The sequence below is a fragment of the Mustelus asterias genome, chromosome 1 (genome assembly GCF_964213995.1).
Source record: "Mustelus asterias chromosome 1, sMusAst1.hap1.1, whole genome shotgun sequence".
Classification (NCBI taxonomy): domain Eukaryota; kingdom Metazoa; phylum Chordata; class Chondrichthyes; order Carcharhiniformes; family Triakidae; genus Mustelus; species Mustelus asterias.
Genome location: NC_135801.1, coordinates 190,812,965 through 190,834,178, shown reverse-complemented (window position 1 = coordinate 190,834,178; position 21,214 = coordinate 190,812,965). Strand labels below are relative to the sequence as shown.

Genomic DNA, 21,214 nt, shown 5'->3' with positions numbered 1-21,214 from the left:
GTGAACGAAACCCAGTCCATCACTCAGACCAGTCTCCCACCCATTGACTTCATCTACACTTCCCAGTGCCTTGGAAAAGCAGCCAGCATAATCAAGGGTCCCACGCATCCCGGACCTTCTTACATCAGGGGAAAAAAATACAGAAGTCTGAGGACACATAACAACCAACTCAAGGACAGCTATCAGACTCCGTATCTAACCCTGTGCTGTACCTGTCCTGGGAGTGTTTGATGGGATAGTGTAGAGGGAGCTTTACTCTGTATCTAACCTTGTGCTGTACCTGTCCTGGGAGTGTTTGATGGGGACAGTGTAGAGGGAACTTTGCTCTGTATCTAACCCTGTGCTGTATCTGTCCTGTGCTTCCATTTTTCTCTTTCCCTATTTAGCGCAAAATTTACAAGAAGAGTTAAGGCGAAACAGGAATGCAGTGTGAGTAAAACAACAGCAAGAGTTTGTTGTTTTGTTGGATACTACAGTTGCTATTAGCAACTCCTTCATATTACTTCAATGACTCACAGGATGCAATTGCCCTGAGATAGATGTTAAGCTAGATTTTCCTTTATACAGAGGACATTGATCTCTTGGTTTAATCACTGGTATTTCACAACTGGGTGGCATTTTATGAATGGACTTGAGGAAATTGAATAAAAATCTTCCATAAGGTATGTTTAAAAAATCATTTTCAGGATTTAGTGCAATCACATCCTTCCTATGGTGTGGTGACCAGAACTGCACACAGTATCTAGCTGTGGCCTAATGAGTGTTTTATACAGCTCCATCATAACCTCTTTACTCTTATATTCTATGCCTCAGCTAATAAAGGCAAATATCCCATCTGCCTTCTTAACCACCTCATCTACCTATCCTGCTGCCTTCAGGGATCCGTGGACATGCACCCCAAAGTCCCTGTGGTCCTCTGTACTTCTTAGCATCCTACTTTTCATAGGGTATTTCCTTTGCTTTGTCGGTCCTCCCAAAATGCATCACCTCACACTTTTCAGGGTTGAATTCCATTTGCCACTGTTCTGCCCATCTGATCAGCCGCATCTATATCATCCTGTAATCTAAGGCTTTGCTCTTCACTATTTACCACACCACCGATTTTCATGTCATCTGCAAACTTACTGATCATACCTCCCACATTCACGTCTAGATCATTAATGTACACTATAAAATTCAAGGGACCCGGTACCAATTCCTGCATTACACCACTGGACACAGGTTTCCAGTCACAAAAACAACCTTTGACTAATATCCTCTGCCCCCTGCCACCAGGCCAATTTTGGATCCAATTTGCCAACTTATTCTGGATCCCAAGGGCTCTTCCCTTTTTGATTGGCCTCCCATGTGGGACCTTGTCAAAAGCCTTACTGAAGTCCAGGTGGACCACATCAACTGCACTGCCCTCATCTACACACCTGGTCACCACCTCAAAAAATTCAATCAAATTTATTAGACCTGATCTCCCCCTGATAAAGCCATGCTAACTCTCCTTGATTAATCCTTACCTATCCAAGTGGGGGTTAATTCTGTCCCTCAGAAATTTTCCAACAATTTCCCTATCACTGATGTTAGACTCACTGGCCTGCGATTACCTGGTTTATCCCTACTTCCCTTCTTGAATAATAGTCCCACATTAACTGTCCTTCAGTCCTCTGGCACCTCTCCTGTGGCCAGAGAAGATTTGAAAATTTATGTCAGAGTCGCTGCAATCTCCTCCTATGCCTCACAAAGCAACCAGGGATACATCTCATCTGGGCCTGGCGAGTTATCCACTTTTAAACCAGCTAAAACTGCTAATATCTCCTCCTTCCCAATGTTTAAATTATATCACAGTTCCCCTCCCTGCATTTTAAATCTACATCGTCCTTCTCCATAGTGAACACAGATGCAAAAAACTCATTGAATACCTCTCCTAAGTCTTCCGGTTCCACACACACATTGCCACTTTGGTCCCTAATGGGCCCTACTCTTTCCTTGGTTACCATCTTTCCCCTAATGTATTTATCAAACACCTTGGGGTTTTCATTTCCTTACAAAACACTTTGGGATTTGCCCATCAGTGTTTCATCATGTCCACTCTTCGCTCTCCTACATTTTTTTAAGTACTCCACCCTCGCACTTTCTCCCCGTGTCTGCATGAATTTCCCTGGGAGCACTGGTTTCCTCCCACAGTCCAAGGATGTGCAGGTTAGGTAGATTGGCCATCATACATTGCCTCTTCATATCCCAAGGTGTGTAGGTCAAGGAAGATTAGCAGGATAAATACGTGGGATTACGGGGACAGGGTCTGGGTAAAGGTGCTCTGTCAGAGAGTCAGTGCAGACACGATGGGCTGAATGGCCTACTTCTGCACTGCAGGGATTCTATGGTTTTTTGAATTAGCATTGATGTGACATGCCACATGACCTCTGGCCAAATCTCATTGCAACCTTTGTGTCTCTGAGGAGAACAAACCCAGCTTCTCCAATCTATCCACACAACTCATTCCTGGAACCATTTTTCTAAATCCTTTCTGCCCCCTCTCTAAAGACTTCACATCCTCCCTAAAGGGTGTTGCCCAGAATTGGACAAAATAAAGGTTTAGAAGGATTTCTTTGCTTTTGTATGAAGACAAAGATTGCGAAAATTGTTTTTATAGCAATCTTATTCGCTTGTCCTGTCACTGTCTATATATACTGATCGGTGTATCTATCTTTCCATAGGTTGGTCTGTTTCTACACCCACTGTAACATTTTACGATTCCGTGAGAAAGGCTTTACAGTTGACAGATCTACCCTGCCCTATTAAACCTGTCTCATGTTGCAAGTTGCAGAGTGTCATTGCCAGGAGCTGTTAAGACTTGTGCATGCTCGGACCTCCTTCATTCTGACTGGTAACTTGTAGAAGCAAGAAGGCAGGAAAGGAAATACTGTATGAAGGTAAAAGGGGAGAATAAAACAAAAAACAAACCGAACATGAAATTAGAGTAATATGTATCATTCTGCCAGCTGCCATCCTTGGGTAATGTTTTCATCCAAACATAGAGACTGGAGGTGAAATCAAGAGTTGAGGCGACAGCTACTGTCAATGACATCAAGGCAGCATTTAATCAAGTGTGGCATCAAGGAACCCTAGCAAAACTGGAATCAATGGGAACCAGAGGGGAAAACTCTCTGCTGGCTGGAGTCATACCAGGCACAAAGGTTGTTGGAGGTCAATCATCTCGGTCCCAGGACATCACTGCAGGACTTCCTCAGGGCAGTGTCCGAGGCCCAGCCATCTTCAGCTGCTTCATCAATGACCTTCCTTTCAGGATACGGTCAGAAGTGGAGATGTTCGCAGATTACTTTCTCAGAAGACGAAGGAAATTTGGCATGTCAGCTACGACTCTCACCAACTTTTACAGATGCACTCGAGAAAGCATTCTTTTGGCTTTTAATCACAGCTTGGTATGGCTCCTGCTCTGCCCAAGACCGCAAGAAACTGCAAAAGGTCGTGAATGTAGCCCAATTCATCATGCAAACCTGCCTCCCATCCAGTGACTCTGTCTACACTTCCCGCTGCCTCGGCAAAGCAGCCAACATAATTAAGGACCCCACGCACCCCGGACATTCTCTCTTCCACCTTCTTCCGTTGAGAAAAAGATACAAAAGTCTGAGGTCACGTACCAACCAACCCAAGAACAGCTTCTTCCCTGCTGCCATCAGACTTTCGAATGGACCTACCTCACACTAATTTGATCTCTCTCTCCACCCTAGCTATGACTGTAACACCACATTCAACACTCTCTCGCTTCCTTTCCTATGAACAATATGCTTTGTCTATAGCGCGCAAGAAACAATACTTCTTACTGTATACTAATACATGTGACAATAATAAATCAAATCAAATCAAATTAAATGAATGCACGATGTTCAGCACCTGAGGGCGGCACGGTGGCACAGTGGTTAGCGCTGCTGCCTCACAGCGCCAGGGACCCAGGTTCAATTTCCAGCTTGGATCACTGTCTGTGTAGAGTTTGCACATTCTCCCCATGTCTGCGTGGGTTTCCTCCGGGTGCACCGGTTTCCTCCCACACTCCAAAGATGTGCGGGTTAGGTTGATTGGCAATGCTAAATTATCCATTAGTGTCGGGGGATAGGGTGGTAAAGAGTGCCTTTGGTACATTGGCCTTTATAAATCGGAGTATCGAGTATAAAAGTTGGAGTGTTATGGTAAGGTTATATAAGGCATTGGTGAGGCCGAATTTGGAGTATTGTATACAGTTTTGGTCACCTAGTTACAGGAAGGATGTAAATAAGATTGAAAGAGTGCAGAGAAGGTTCACAAGGATGTTGCCGGGACTTGAGAAGCTGAGTTACAGAGAGAGATTGAATAGGTTGGGACTTTATTCCCTGGAGCGTAGAAGATTGAGGGGAGATTTGATAGAGGTGTATAAGATTTTGATGGGTATAGATAGAGTGAATGCAAGCAGACTTTTTCCACTGAGGCTAGGGGAGAAAAAAACCAGAGGGCATGGGTTAAGGGTGAAAGGAGAAAAGTTTAAAGGGAATATTAGGGGGGGCTTCTTCACGCAGAGAGTGGTGGGAGTGTGGAATGAGCTGCCGGATAGGTTGGGACTTTATTCCCTGGAGCGTAGAAGATTGAGGGGAGATTTGATAGAGGTGTATAAGATTTTGATGGGTATAGATAGAGTGAATGCAAGCAGGCTTTTCCCGCTGAGGCTAGGGGAGAAAAAGACCAGAGGGCATGGGTTAAGGGTGAAAGGAGAAAAGTTTAAAGGGAATATTAGGGGGGGCTTCTTCACGCAGAGAGTGGTGGGAGTGTGGAATGAGCTGCCGGATAAAGTGGTAAATGCGGGGTCACTTTTAACATTTAAGAAAAACTTGGACGGGTTCATGGATGAGAGGGGTGTGGAGGGATATGGTCCAAGTGCAGGTCAGTGGGACTAGGCATAAAATGGTTCGGCGCAGACAAGAAGGGCCAAAAGGCCTGTTTCTGAGCTGTAATTTTCTATGGTTCTATGGTTTCTATGATTCACAGGGTAAATATATGGGTTTATGGGGATAGGGCCTGGGTGGGATTGTTGTCGGTGTGGGCTCGATGGGCCAAATGGCCTCCTTCTGCACTGTAGGATTCTATGATTCTATGATTCGTGACTCCTCAGATATTGAGGCAGTTCAGGTACAAATGCAGCAAGACCCGGACAACATCCAGGCTAGGGTCAATAAGTGGTAAGTAATATTTGTGCCACACAATTCTCAGGCAACGATCATCTCTAACACGGGTGAACATCTCCTCAGCAAGTTCCCACAAGTCTCTTTCACTGAAGATTTCTTATTCCCTGATTCCCTGGTTGGAATTTGTTGTCTCTGATCTTTGGAAAGGCTCAGATTCAGGGTTGTTGCCTTGTTGCTGAACAAATCCTGAATACTGAGGCTTCACTCACAAATGTTGTTGCAGCACCACCACTTTCACGCCGATACTAAACACAGCTTAGCAATAGCGACCCTCGCTTGAACTCACTCCAAAGTGACTCTCCTGTAATTCTCACTTAGGCTAATTATTTGTCCCAAATCGAATCCTACCAAAAGTTTAGTTTAAAGTTTATTTATTCATGTCACAAATAAGGCTTACATTAACAATGCAATTAGGTTACTGTGAAATTCCCCTAAAAAGCTTGGGGGGTCTGGTCCAAGATCATGACAAGTGTAAACACACCTTAAATTCTGTTGATACTGGTAACTTGGGGTATATGAAAAGTAAAGCAGGCATGGATATAAATTTTAAATTTACTCCGCAAGTGACTAACCACAAGACAAGCCAAGATTGATGAGGCTGTAAATAGCAGCGAATTGCCCCTTAGTGTCAGGGGAGATTAGCAGGGAATATATGTGGGGTTACGTATACTCCCTGCTAATATATGTGTGTAATGCAGGTAGGTGTCTGGAGAAACTGTTCTCTGTAGGTGCAGTATGCATGTACATAGGGACCCCGATATTTTCTCACTTTAACACAGCTTAACTTCACCACAATTTGCTCAATCCCTCCACTCAAGCCTCGTTGGAACTGATGTCAGTGCAGGCTTGATGTCCTCCTTTTGCACTGTAGGGATTATATGATTCGATGAATTGTGGTAAATGTTTGTGAGTTGCCTTTATTATCTGGAGTTATACAACATCAACAGCAACAATTTGCATTTATGTAGCAGCTTTAACATCATTCAACATCCTGAGGCACTTTGCCGAGACATTATAAAATACAATTTCACACCAAGCCACATTAGGAGATGTTAGGGCAGGTGACCAAAAGCTTGCTTATAGGGATAGCTTTTAAGGAGGGTCTGATAGAATGCAAGTGAGGTGAAAGGGATTTCCAGAGCTTGGAGCCTAGGCAGCTGAAGGCACCATCAATAGTGATCCTATTTGATTTGATTTGATTTATTATTGTCACATGTATTAGTACACAGTGAAAAACATTGGCCATGCTAAATGGGTGGTGGAGCAATTAAATTTGGGGATGTACAGGGGCCAGAATTAGAGAAACAGATATCACAGAGCGTTGTAGAGCTGAAGGAGATTGCAGAGATTGGGGAAGTGGTGGGTGGGTGGGGGGCGGGGGGTGGGCGGTTGGGGGGTAATCGGGTGGGTGGGGGGGTGATCAAGACATGGTGGCATTTGTAAAGCAAGAATGATAATTTTATAATTGGGGCTTTGCTTAACTGGGAGCCAGTACAGATCAGTAAGCACAGCGAAATTTGTGTGAACAGGATTTACTGATTTGATTTTCATTTGATTTGACTTATTATTATCACATGTATTAACTTACAGTGAAAAGTATTGTTTCTTGCGTGCTATACGGACAAAGCATACCGTCCATAGAGAAGGAAAGGACAGAGTGCAAAATATAGTGTTGAAATCATAGCTAGGGTGTAGAGAAAGATCAACTTAATGCAAGGTAAGTCCATTCAAAAATCTGACAGCAGCAGGGAAGAAGTTGTTCCTGTGTTGGTTGGTACGTGACCTCAGACTTTTGTATCTCTTTCCCAACGGAAGAAGGTGGAAGAGAGAATGTCTGGAGTGCGTGAGGCCCTTAATTATGCTGGCTGCATTGCTGAGGCAGCGGGAAGTGTAGACAGAGTCAATGGATGGGAGGTTGGTTGGCGTGATGGATTGGGCTACACTCATGACCTTTTGTAGTTCCTTGCGGTCTTGGGCAGAGCAGGAGCCATACCAAGCTGTGATACAACCAGAAAGAATGCTTTCTCTGGTGCATCTGTAAAGGTTGGTGAGAGTTGTAACTGACATGCTAAATTTCCTTAGTCTTCTGAGAAAGTAGAGATGTTGGTGGGCTTTCTTAACTATAGTGTCGGCATGGGGTTACTGCGAGATAGCAGTGGTTTGGTTGATCTCAAGTTTATGGAAGGTAGAATATGGTTCAGCATCGGACCATTGCCAAGAAGACGATGGGTTTGGTGGCGAGAGCTTATGGCGTGGACCAAGGGAAATGGCTTCAGTTTCTTCAATATTTAATTGAGGAGATTTCTGTCTATCCAATGTTGGATGCTGGACAAGCAGTCTGATAACTTGGAGGCTGTGGAGGGGTTGAGCAAATGGGATGAAGTCAAGCTGTGTTAAAGTGAGAAAATATCGGAGTTCCTGCATGCTGCATCTGGAGAGAACAGTTTCTCTACACACATAGCTGTATTACACACATATTTTTTTTAATGCTTCCATGGGATGTGGGCACCACTGGTTGGGCCAGCATTTATTGCCCATCCCTAAATACCCTTCAACTTGAGAGGGCATTTAAGGGTCAACCACATTGCTGTGGGTCTGGAGTCACATGTAGGCCAGACCGGGTAAGGATGACAGATTTCCTTCCCTCAAGATATCTTTTTTTTACAATCACAATGGTTTTGTTTTATGGTCATCATTCGACTTTTAATTCCAGATTTTTATTGAATTCAAATTTCACCATCTGCGTGGTGGAATTGGAAGCCAGGTCCCCAGAGCATTACCCTAGATCTCTGGATTACTAGTCCAGTGGCAATACCACTACATACACACACACATATTTAAATGTAAATGTGCGTGTATACTTAGGCATTTATACACTTACACAGCGCTAAAATAATAGTTTCCCTCACAAAATGTTCAATGTGGATCTAATCCTTGATAAAACGAATTCTAACCAACTTATTCTTCTGGTGAAATATTGATGGGCATCGTCTGCTGTTCAAATTCGCCTCTGTGTACGGCTCAGATTTCACTATTCGGAGCCACCAGTTCAAGAGCTTCATGACCTCCCCCAGTCTAATCTCAACTAACCAATCAGTGAGGAAATTATAGCGTTCAAAATAAAATCAGGGTTGTGGAAAGCACATGAATAAAGTGCACGGATTGGGAAAGAAAAGGTGGCTAGCGGGGCTGGAAGTGGATTTCAGTAACCAGCTATGTTTTATGGAATGCAAACATTTATAGACAAGGGAAGTAACGGCATAGTCTATATGTGAATGTATACAAGCCCATACAAAACCTCTGCGTGGATATAATATGTGATTTACGTGTTCCAATATGTACACCAGACGGGCAAACTATTTCTTGCACAGTCAAACTAATCAATAAGAACAATCTACTATAATGTAAGGAAGACAATTACTGAACTATTATATTTATCAAGACTCTATAATTGTTTTCTATGACATTGTGCTTCGCTTCCCGGTTCTATGTGTGAGAAACGGGCTCCCTGGCTGTGTATGTATGGACTGGAATGTAGGGAAAGCGATATTTTGTGTGTTACTATAAACACCAGTGTTCTCTCCATCATCCATCACCAATCCTATTGGTTACATTTGCTTTTCAATGCGCTTAACTGTTTTTTTTCTAATCTTGTTTGTGTTAAAAATACACATAGCATCACTGATGATACAGAAGGGGGCTGGTGAATTGGGGGCGGGGGGGCGGTTTGTACTGAGACTCATGTGGCCCAGGGCGGATTCCGGGATAAATCCCTGTCCCCGGTGTCAGGACAAGAAAGTCCTGCTACTAAGTGAAGATGTGAGGTGGGAGAGGGACAGAATGATGTGTCGTGGTGCTTAATTAGAGTGTACAGTCGGCGGTTTGAAACAAGATTGGGGATGGGAAGGTAACGGGAGCTGGAAATCAATAGCCCTACCTACACACAGCAGACACAATACTTTGGACAATGTCTTTAAAATATGTATATGTCCAGGCCCATATACTCCCGCGCTCACACCCTAAGTATATGTGTAACTGGCTGGGTAGCTATCAATCGGCCACTAAATTACACATTTATTACTGACGCAAATCTTTGTCTCATCACTGGACGCAGGTGAGGTCCCAGAGGATTGGAGGATAGCTAATGTGGTCCCGTTATTTAAGAAGGGTAGGGAGGATAACCCGGGTAATTATAGGCCGGTGAGCTTGACGTCCGTGGTGGGGAAGTTGTTGGAGAAGATTCTTAGAGATAGGATGTATGCGCATTTAGAAAGGAATAAACTCATTAACGATAGTCAGCATGGTTTTGTGAGAGGGAGGTCATGCCTCACTAACCTGGTGAAGTTTTTTGAAGAAGTGACCAGAATGGTTGACGAGGGAAGGGCCGTGGATGTCGTCTATATGGACTTTAGTAAAGCGTTTGACAAAGTCCCTCATGGTAGACTGGTGAAAAAGGTTGGATCTCGTGGGATAAAGGGGGAGGTGGCTAGATGGGTGGAGAACTGGCTTGGTCACAGAAGACAGAGGGTGGTAGTGGAAGGGTCTTTTTCCGGCTGGAGGCCTGTGACTAGTGGTGTTCCGCAGGGCTCTGTATTGGGACCTCTGCTGTTTGTGATTTATATAAATGATCTGGAAGAAGGTGTAACTGGGGTGATCAGTAAGTTTGCGGACGACACAAAATTGGCAGGACTTGCAGATAATGAGGAGCATTGTCAGAAACTACAGAAGGATATAGATAGGCTGGAAATTTGGGCAAAGAAATGTCAGATGGAGTTCAATCCTGATAAATGCGAAGTGATGCATTTTGGTAGAAATAATGTAGGGAGGAGCTATACGATAAATGGCAGAACCATAAAGGGTGTAGATACGCAGAGGGACCTAGGTGTGCAAGTCCACAGATCCTTGAAGGTGACGTCACAGGTGGAGAAGGTGGTGAAGAAGGCATATGGCATGCTTGCCTTTATAGGACGGGGCATAGAGTATAAAAGTTGGGGTCTGATGTTGCAGATGTATAGAACGTTGGTTCGGCCGCATTTGGAATACTGCGTCCAGTTCTGGTCGCCACACTACCAGAAGGACGTGGAGGCTTTGGAGAGAGTGCAGAGGAGGTTTACCAGGATGTTGCCTGGTATGGGGGGGCTTGGTTATGAGGAGAGATTGGGTAAACTGGGGTTGTTCTCCCTAGAAAGACGGAGGATGAGGGGAGACTTAATAGAGGTGTATAAAATTATGAAAGGCATAGATAGGGTGAACGGTGGGAAGCTTTTCCCCAGGTCGGTGGTGACGTTCACGAGCGGTCATAGGTTCAAGGTGAAGGGGGGGGAGGTTTAACACAGATATCAGAAGGATATATTTTACGCAGAGGGTGGTGGGGGCCTGGAATGCGCTGCCAGGCAAGGTGGTGGAGGCGGACACACTGGGAACGTTTAAGACTTATCTAGACAGCCATATGAACGGAGTGGGAATGGAGGGATACAAAAGAATGGTCTAGTTTGGACCAGGGAGCGGCGCGGGCTTGGAGGGCCGAAGGGCCTGTTCCTGTGCTGTATTGTTCTTTGTTCTTTGTTGAAATATATATATTTTTAATTTAAAAGATGGATCCATGAGTTCAAGGCTGGTGGATTATTTAATCTAATGTTGTATTTAAATTATACACATATCGAAACATAGAAAATAGGAGCAGGAGGAGGCCATTCGGCCCTTCAAGCACGCTCCGCCATTCATTATGATCATGGCTGATCATCCAACTCAATAGACTGATCCTGCCTTGACTCATATGCTTTGATTCCCTTCACCTCAAGTGCTATCTAACTGCCTCTTGAAAGCATTCAATATTTTGGCCTCAACTACTTTCTGTGGTAGCTGATTCCACAGGCTGACCACTCTTTGGGTGAAGAAATTTCTCCTCACCTCTGTCCTAAATGGTCTACCCTGTATCCTTAGACTGTAACCCTGACTCTGGACACCCCACCATGAGGAACATCCTTTTATTACATATATATAGATAGTAAATCATACACTGGATGACATGCCGCTTTTTTTGTTCCATAAATAAATGATTTATATTTTATATATGGAACAGCATTAACCATTATGCAATATATTTCAGGTTTCATGGAATCATAGAATCACTACAGTGCAGAAGAAGGTATTTAGCCCATCGAGTCTGCATCGACAACAATCCCACCCAGGTCCCGTCCCCGTAACCCCACATATTTACCCTCCTAATCTCCCTGACACTAAGGGGCAACTTATCATGGCCAATCAACCTAACCAGCACATCTTTGGACTGTGGGAGGAAACCAGAGCACCCGGAGGAAACCCACACAGACACTGGGAGAATGTGCAAACTCCACACAGACAGTGACCTGAGGCCAGAATTGAATCCGGCTGTGAGGTTTGCTCAGCAACTATTATAACATGTTTGCACTCACGACATTTCTTGCCGTTTGTGAATAAATTTTTCCAAAGTTATGGTGGTGGATGTAGAACTGTTTGGAACATATTATATTCGGAGTTACTTTTGGTGGAATAATGGAAGGTTCCACAGCGCAGACACCAGGCAGATTGAACAGCAGTTAAATCTCTAATTGATGGGTGTTAATGAGCGCAATGGGTCAAACTCTGAAAAGCCTGTGGGTTGTATGGATTGAATGCCTGTTCATATTTCAGCTTCGGAATAGCCTCTGGAAGAAGAGTCTTTTCACACACTGGATTGCATTTAATCTCCCCGTGTTCAAATGGCATCAACCAGGGCAATCAACTGCTCGTCTTAAAGAACCATCTTTATAAAGAGACTTGCAGTAACAGAGTGCCGTTCGCCCACTTCAGGACACCCCAGAGCACTTTACAGCCACTTTTTGGCTATTGTAAAAGAGCAGCCAATGCCCACAACAAACTCCCATTGTAAACATTTACAGTAACGAGTGATGTTGAGTGCGGGATAAATACTGGCCCATGGAGAACTCCCCTGCCCTTGTTCAGGAGACTGAGTCATAGAGTCATGGGGGTTTACAGTATGGAAACTGGCCCTTCAGCCCAACTTGTCCATGCTGCCTGGTTTTTACCGCTAAGCTAGTCCCAATTGCCCGCATTTGGCCCATATCTCTCTATGCCCATCTTATCCATGTAACTGTCCAAATGCATTTTAAAAGACAAAATTGTACCTGCCTCTACTACTGCCTCTGGCAGCATGTTCCAGACACTCACCACCCTCTGCGTGAAAAAACTGCCTCTCTGGACCCTTTTGTATCTTTCCCCTCTCACCTTAAACATAGAGAATGAGGGATGACCTTATTGAGGTGTATAAAATCACGAGGGGCACAGATAGAATGAACGCACATTTTTCCCCATGGAAGGGGAATTGTAAACTAGAGGGCGTAGGTGTGAAGTGAAAGAGGAAAGATTTAAAAGGGACCTGCAGGGCAACTTCTTCACACAGAGGGTGGGGCGTATATGGAATGAGCTGCCAGAGACAGTGGTTAAGGCGGGTAAAATAGCAACATTTAAAAAGCATTTGGATAAATACATGGATTGAAAAGGATTAGAGGGATATGGGCTAAATGCGGGCAATTGGGATTAACTAGGAGGGCACCATGGTTGGCATGGACCTGTTGGGCTGAATGGCCTGTTTCGTGCTCAATTACTCTGTGACTCTATAGATGGGATTTTATGGCCTCACTCGACCCCAAGACCGGGAAATCCCACCCGAGGTCAACGGACCTTCCAATTGTCCGCCCCTCGCCCGCTCCAATTCATGTGGTGGGCGGGGCAGTAGAATTCGGGCTCTCAATGTGCCCTCTTTTTACAGCAACCAGGGGTTACATTTTGGGGACTTGGTTTGAGGTCTCGCACAAAAGACAGCACCACTCGGTACTGCAAGGAGCTGTCAGTTCCAGCTTTGAATTTAAAAAATCATTCATGGGATGTGGGTGTGGCTGGCTAGGTCAGCATTTATTGCCCATCCTTAATTGCCCTTGAGCCGCTGGTGGTGGTGGTGGAGACTAGGCCTTCTGACTCAGACAATACCAAGTGAGCCACTGCGGATAACTGTTGCTGCTGCCCAACTATTGTATTGGTCTTTTCATTGTATGATAAAATCACCCATCTCAGAGAGAGGCCATTCGGCCCGTCATATCTGTCCCGCTTCTTTGAAATGATTATCCGATTACCTCTACTCCCTGGAGCCTGTTTTGTTTTGTGTTGTCTAAGTAAATATCCTTATGAATGAATCTCTTTCTCTCCATACAGTCATAACACTCCAGCTATGAATATTCTCCCCGGGTGTTTATCCCTGTGAGCTTAAATATTGTTGCAGGGCAGCTATGTTTGGTGAGTTGGGCGGGGGGTGGGGGTTGGGTGCACGTGGAGTACAAGTTTGGAAATGAATCTCGCCTCTCCCTGATCCTGTGTTTAGATCTGAAGCGCATATTTGGGCCTCTTTCTGTCTCCATTCAGATAACACACTCATTTGCTTCTGCGCGCTAACCTGTTTCCAACTCCTCACAGACCTTTACCGCTAATACAACATGTTGCTACATTCACAGATTAATACCTACATGACTGAGGCAATGAATAGACCTATTAGTCAGGGAGGTGGGCGGAACAGTGGCAAATGAAATGAATATGCATTAAACAGAGGCGTTCAAAATTTGGAAGACGTTTGGCAATGTGAGCAAGGATGAACGGTTTACAACGGCAGAAGGATCGGTAACCAGTGGAAACAGATTTAAGAGAATTAATTTAAAAAAAGTTAAGATTTTATATAGCAAATTGCAATGATCCAGAAGATCTCTGAAAGGGAAAAGGAACATATTGAACATTAACTCTCAAAGCGTATTAATTAAATACTGGAAAAGGTAGGGGAATCAAAATTACGGCAGAAGAGGCAGTGGAATGAGATTAATTAGAAATAAAAACAGAAAAATGCTGGAAAATCTCAGCAGGTCTGTGGAGAGAGAGTAGACACAGTAAGAAGTCTGACAACACCAGGTTAAAGTCCGACAGGTTTATTTGGAGAGAGGGTAGAGCCAACGTTTCGAGTCTAGATGCTGTCAGACCTGCTGAGATTTTCCAGCATTTTTCTGCTTTTCTTTCAGATTCCAGCATCCGCAGTGTTTTTGCGTTTATCTATTAAATTAGATAGCTCTTTCCACGAAGCTGGCACTGACAGATAGACCGAATGGCCTCCTGTGCTGTATTCAGTGAATTCAGATTTGGAACACAGGTCCACAGTTGGGCGGTGCAAAGTCAATGGCTGGAATATGGGGTTATTTTCTCCCTAGGGTCTACCCGGGAGGGAAGGGGCCGGAGGGCGGAGGGGGGTGGGGGGGAGGGGGGGTTGAGTTTGCAATAAAGGCCGAGAGAGACTGGTCAAACATTCCCACGTTCATTCCTCACGCATTGATATTGGGTTCGCTTGGGCATGAACCTTTATCACTAATTTAGTTTACATTGTGAGTCTGCCAATCGCTATATTGTATTTAAATTTATATATATATAAAGACTACATACAAGGGCGGAGGGAGGGTTTAGACAGTAGTGGGGGAGCCGCAGGGAGCTGGTTGAGTCCCAGTCCAGTGACACTTCATATAAAATAAACACTTCAACAAGCGCTGTTTCACTGCAATTTTTCTTGTCGCTTGTCAAATTGCAAATCGACAAACAGCAGAGTCTCCCTCACATAGCATCTGATGTTGCAGCGTCTGAATCAAACCCGGTCTTTCCGCTGAAAGTTGCTCATTTTGGATAACACCAGGGGCGGGAAATTATCCGTTAGGAAATAAAAGGCTGTAATTGTAACAGCTGAAATCTTTCCCCCCATTTATTCCAGCACTATCTCACAATCTCCCCTCAGTTCTTTTCACAGTGACTTCATTAAGTGTTAATGTAAACCTACTGGTGACACTAATAAATAAACTTTAAACTTAAACTTTAAAACTTAATTCCTTCTCCCTCATGCTTTCGTCCTTTTCATCTATCTTTCCCCCATCTACTATTTATTTTTCCTCTCTCCCTTTTCTATCTTCATGTCGTCCCCATTTTAATCCCCATTTCTGTCTTTGCGCCCATACATTTTAATCTGTCACAATCTATCTCCACCCCACACACAACTTTCTTTCTTATTGCCTCTCCCCAACGCCCCCACCCCCCCTCTCTCTCTCGTCTCTTTTCCTCCCAGTTGATTTGTAAATACAAACGGATGAGACAATTGCCCGCGGCGCCTTCGGAAACACTTGGGTTAATTTATAGGGGCAGTGTGGTCAAGCACTTTCCCCCCTCACGCAGGAACCGTGTGAAGTGAGGCGAGTTCCCTCGGCGCCCGGCGCCTTCTCACGGGTTAATGCTGCCTCAGTTTGCGACCGGCTGTGTTTATGGATCAAATCCAGACTCTTGTCAGATTGGGATATGATTCATGCTGCGTGTAGCTTTGCGACTGCGGCAGGAAGTTAGCCGACTGCCACCGAACACAAACAGAAAGTGCTGAAGATGTTTAAAAGATCGCAATGCAGGTTATCACAGGGCGTATTCCCGGACACATAAAACGATGTAGATCAGGCCAAGAAAAATAATGACCTTCATTTATGTAGTTCATTCCCAGGCCCACTGGAATAAGAACAGAAGGTGCTGGGGGGTAGGGGGGAAACTCAGCAGGTCTGGCAGCATCTGTGGAGAGGAACAAAGTTAAAGTCCAGATCTGACTCCAGTCCCACATACGTCTTGACATGCACGGGCATTGGGAGAGTGAATTCGCATCCAGCACGATTCCAGAAGCAAAAGGGAAAATGCTGGAAAATGTCAGCAGGTCTGGCAGCAGGAGAGAAAAAAGCTGACGTTTCGAAGACCCTTTGTCAAAGCTAGAAGGCATAGAAAATGGGAGATATTTATACAGTAAGAAGTTTAACAACACCAGGTTAAAGTCCAACAGGTTTATTTGGTAGCAAAAGCCACACAAGCTTTCGGAGCTCCAAGCCCCTTCTTCAGGTGAGTGGGAATTCTGTTCACAACCTGGTGTTGTTAAACTTCTTACTGTGTTTACCCCAGTCCAACGCCGGCATCTCCACATCAGATATTTATACTGCAGGGTGAGAGAATGAACGATGAGCTGTAGCTACAAAAACAAAGGGGAAAAGGCTGCTAATGGCAGCCCATAGAGAGAATAGAAGGTGTGAATGGCCAAACGGCAGAGAAGCCGAAATCAGAGGGTAAGCGGTGATAGGTGAAGATGGGGAGGGGGGGTGGGGGGATGTGTAGGAGAGTAAAATTGAGAAAAAAGGGGAAAAGGGAAGCAAAGGGGGAGAAAAGGTAAGGGAAGGGGATAAAATAGGGGAAATAAGTGGGGAGCGAAAGAAAAATAAAGAAAGACAAGATCCTACAATATCAGCAGGATATCTGTTCGACAATATCCGTTTTAGTGACTGTTGTTTGAGGGATAAATAGAACACTGGAATTATCCAGCTCATCCGAGAATAATGTTCCCCAGCATCTTTCACATCCATCTCAAGGGGCAGACTGGATCTAGGGTTCAAATCTCCCCACACCTCCCCCTCACCCCACCACCACCAATATTTGAAGCTTCCAAGATCGGATCAGAATGTGTAAGGGGATAGCAGAGAAACTTGCCTCAAACAGAAAGCCGAGGATATGATGGGCAAGTTCCCCTCTAAGTCACTTATCATCCTGACCTGGGAATAAAAAGTTTATTTAGTAGTGTCACAAGTAGACTTAATCAACACTGCAATGAAGTTAGTGTGAAACTCCCCTGGTCGCCACACTCCGGTGCCTGTTCGGGTACGCTAAGGGAGAATTTAGCATGGCCAATGCGCCTGACCAGCACGTCTTTCAGACTTTGGGAGGAAACCAGAGCACCCAGAGGAAACCCACACAGACACAAGGAGAACGTGCAACCCCCCACACAGACAATCGAACTGGGGCCCCTGGCACTGTGAGGCAGCTGTGTTCACCACTGTGCCACAGTGCTGCCCTATTTCGCCGTTCCTACATTGTGGCTGAGTCAAAATCCTGGAACTCCCTCCCCAACAGCACCGTGGGTGTCCCTAACTCCAAACGGCTGTTCACTGCGTTCTACTATCATTTGTAACAGAGGTTTTCAGGGACTAGACCTGATGGCTGAAGTAAAGTTGACTGGTTCAAAAACAGAAAATGCTGGAGAGACTCAGCGGGACTGACAGCATCTGTGGGGAGAGCAGAGCCAACGTTTCGAGTCAGCATGACCCCTCGTCAGGATTGACTGGTACCTTTCCACCCTCCCGAACAGCACGGTGGGTATACCGACACCATATGGACAGCGGCGGTTCCAGAAGGTTAGGAATCATTAATAAATGCTGGCCTAGCCAGCAATGCCCACATCTTCAAGAATTGTCTTCTCAAAGCATTTATTCTAGAATGTTCTGCTTGTATTTGCGGATTTCCAACGTTATCATTTTATCGTTATCAAAATCACTAACTTACAAAGGGCCTCCAATTAATTTAGTCCAGCCAGTCACACGAACACCGCTATAATTCGATTTATACCTAATAATTCAGACATGCAGATACCGGCAAACTCATATGTGTGCCCAGATACTTGGAATATTAATGAACCACGAATTATAAACACACATGCTCACATTATTATTAAATGCGGAAGGCGAATAGACACGAGGTGGGAAGCGCGTTTATACAACAGCTTCTAACGCTGCCTTCAAATATGTACATCTCGCTGCAAGAAAGTGCGTTAATCTGCAAAGTATTCCAGGGATTCGCTATGCACCAACCGTCACAACAGCAAGGAGATTCCATCTCCATCTAACCACGACACTAATCTTTTAATTACGGAATCTAAATTGTCCCTTAAAATTGAAGGCTTAAATAAGCCCCCAATATTGCTGCCTCGGGTAATTCGTACGGGGATAATTCCAGACATTTCCCACTCTTGGAACGAAACACTTGTCTCCCCAACACGCGGGGATGTGGTTTGGTCGCTAATTTCCAATCGGGACATTCTTCCTGAGCTCATTTTCAAATAATGACCGGTGTCACATACACGCCAATAATCACTTTATATTTTACATATTTTAAAAGAAGCAAATTGAAAAAACAGTTTAAAAAATTAAAAACTCGTTTATATATATATTTAAATTATTGAATATTAGAATGACCCGAAACCAACAAAAATTAACACACTACACCTCATTTATATATACGTGTATCTGTATTGGGAAAAGATGTCTATATACAAAATATGAACTTGTATGAAATCGTAATTGTAATTAATGATTTCATGCAAGTTCACATTTTGTACAGTTTTTTATATCTTATTATAAAGTGACTATTGTAATTTATAATAATAATGGGAAAAATAATGCTCAGTTCCCCAAACAATGCTGTGCATCTATGGAAAAGACGCCAAGCTTTGCAATTGTCCTCTCAAAAAGCGTTAGACGTTAACTAAAAGGGAAAATGCTGGAAAATCTCAGCAGGTCTGGCAACATCCGCAGTAATTTGCTTTTATTAAGCTTTGGACGTTTTCGGTTAGAGAGGATGATTGTTACTCTGTGGATTTACTGCAGCTTTTTTTAATAATAGTGTGGTTTCGGCGGGGTGCAAGCTTTCAGCCTGTGTCCTGTCTCTGGACGGAGTGTTGGGGAAACTGGGAGAGACGGGGCGGGGGATGAGTTTGTGCGGGGAACCCACCGGGAGCTAATAAAACTGACAAAATAAATGAACAGTGTGGGAGCAAAGAGGACGGCGCTGACGCCGCGGCGAGGCGAGCAACATCCATAATGTTAATGCGTCTGTCTTCAAAACAAACGCGACCTCAGTTAGAAGTGAAATCATATTTAATATGAGGCACCAAACAGCACTTTCTTCAAGCCGTGATCCATTATAAAGCCAGGCTGCTATAACGCTGTAATAAATATCAGTCAATTCCCCGACTGACTCGTAGGGAGACCTTATTGATAAATTCACACTAAACATTTTAAATGATGCATGCGTTTTGGAGACATGAACTCTTAAATAAAAGATTAAACGAATCGCGAAGAGTATTCCTAAAAACATGGCAATTATATAGTATTTGGGGTTGTCCTTAGTGATTGGTTCAATCATATATATGTATATATACGCACATACATATTATTATTATATTATTTTGTTCTGTTTTAGTGTATTAGTATATATTATCGTTCGATATATTTACTATATTTAGAATGTTTGTACATATTATACATACATTATTCTGTTCTGTTTTAGGATATTGTTGTTCAGTCTTGAGCGTGTTAATTTATATTATAGTTCTATATACTTACTATGTTTAGGGTGTGTGTATATTATACATATATTATTCTGTTCTGTTTTAGGGTGTTAGTGTACATTATACTTATATATACTTACTATATTTAGGGTGTTTTGATTTGATTTGATTGATTATTGTCACATGTATTAGTATATAGTGAAAAGTATTGTTGCTTGCGCGCTACACAGACAAAGCATACCGCACATAGAGAAGGAACGGAGAGGGTGCATTCGGGTTAGTGTATATTATATATGTTGGTATAGTTAGGGTGTTAGTATATACTATACATACATTATTCTGTTGCTCTGTTTGAGGGTATATGTTATTATGTTGTTCACTCTTTAGGCTGTAATTATATTATTGCTATATATACTTCCTATATTGAGCATGTTAGTATATATTATGCATACATTATTCTGTTCTGTTTTATGCTGCATATTATTCTGTTGTTCAGTCTTTAGAGTGTTCGTATATATTATGGTTATATATTATTGTTCTTTTGTATTTATGGTGTTAGTATATATTATAAATATTACTATTCTGTTCTGTGTTTAGATGTTTGTATATAATTATATATATATGCTCATACATATATTATACGTATATATAATTCTGTTGTTCTGTATTTAGGGTGTTACATATTATCCATATTATTCTGTTATTCCTCTTTAGGCCGTTAATATCGTTCTATACGTTATACATTATTATGTTCTTCTTCAGAGTGTTAGTATGGTTATACACATAGATTACATATAAGCATATCATTCCGTTGTCCTGTCTTTAGGGTGTTTAATAATAGATAACTAACTGGGCCCAAACCATTACTGAGACACCTCACTCGAAACATCTCTTCTATCATTCCAAAGAATGGAAATTAGATCAACCTTTCCATTCCGGCACCAACAATTTGTCCTTGTTTAGTTCCAAAGGTGGTTAATTTTCTTCAACGTTCAAGATTTTCTGCGATTTATTTTTCAGAAGTTTCCTTTTCGCGTTTCTCTGTTTTTTTAAAAAACGCATTCTTCGTTTTTCACACTATTTTTTTTAAATTGTCTCCAATATGAGATTTAAGTCTCTTGCATATCTGTTTTCAAATTAATTCCTCTCTTTTCATTTTACACTTTCCAAATTTTCACATCCCCTCGTCTCCAATTGCGTCTCTCTCTCCCTCTTTGGATGTGGTCTATATTTTAATATCCCTTCACTCGAGTTATTTTGACCCCCTCCCCGCGTGTCTGCCATTGCTTTATTTCAGGGAATCATTGAATAACACCCGTTCAGGAGGACCATTCGGCCCCAAAACGCCCGTGCCAACCCTTTGAGAGAGCGAGCCAATTGCTCCCCAACCCCGGCTGATCTTTGCCCAACAGACCGGGATCTCTTTAAACATTATTTCAAATGATAACAAAACAACACAATATATATCAAACATTCGCCCCAACACCCACACAAATGCAAGACCTCACCTGTTAATCTGTCTTTGGCAAAACGCCTGCTGCTCTCCATCCAGGGGAAAGTTAAATTAGATAAGTTTGCCATGTTGCCCATGCTGGGGAGACAGGGCACTGTTGGCATCCCGGCCGAGAGAGGTGGAGGAGGCATGTGAGGTCTGTGAGCGGGTACTCGGATCACTCCGGCCCCGCTGTTCATATTAACATTCATATTCATACTTACATTCATATTCATAGACATGTTA

At 43.4% G+C, this 21,214-nt stretch overlaps 1 protein-coding gene across 1 annotated transcript in view; it reads right to left on the bottom strand.

The window, feature by feature from the left end:
- The window catches only part of tlx2 (T cell leukemia homeobox 2), a 73,030-nt gene extending 51,822 nt beyond the window's left edge, over positions 1-21,208 (bottom strand). The window contains exon 1 of the mRNA XM_078230711.1: positions 20,985-21,208. Coding sequence (XP_078086837.1) covers positions 20,985-21,204 — 220 coding nt within the window. The 5' untranslated portion in view covers positions 21,205-21,208. The remainder of the gene's footprint in view (positions 1-20,984) is intronic.
- Between the last annotated feature and the right edge of the window lie 6 nt (positions 21,209-21,214).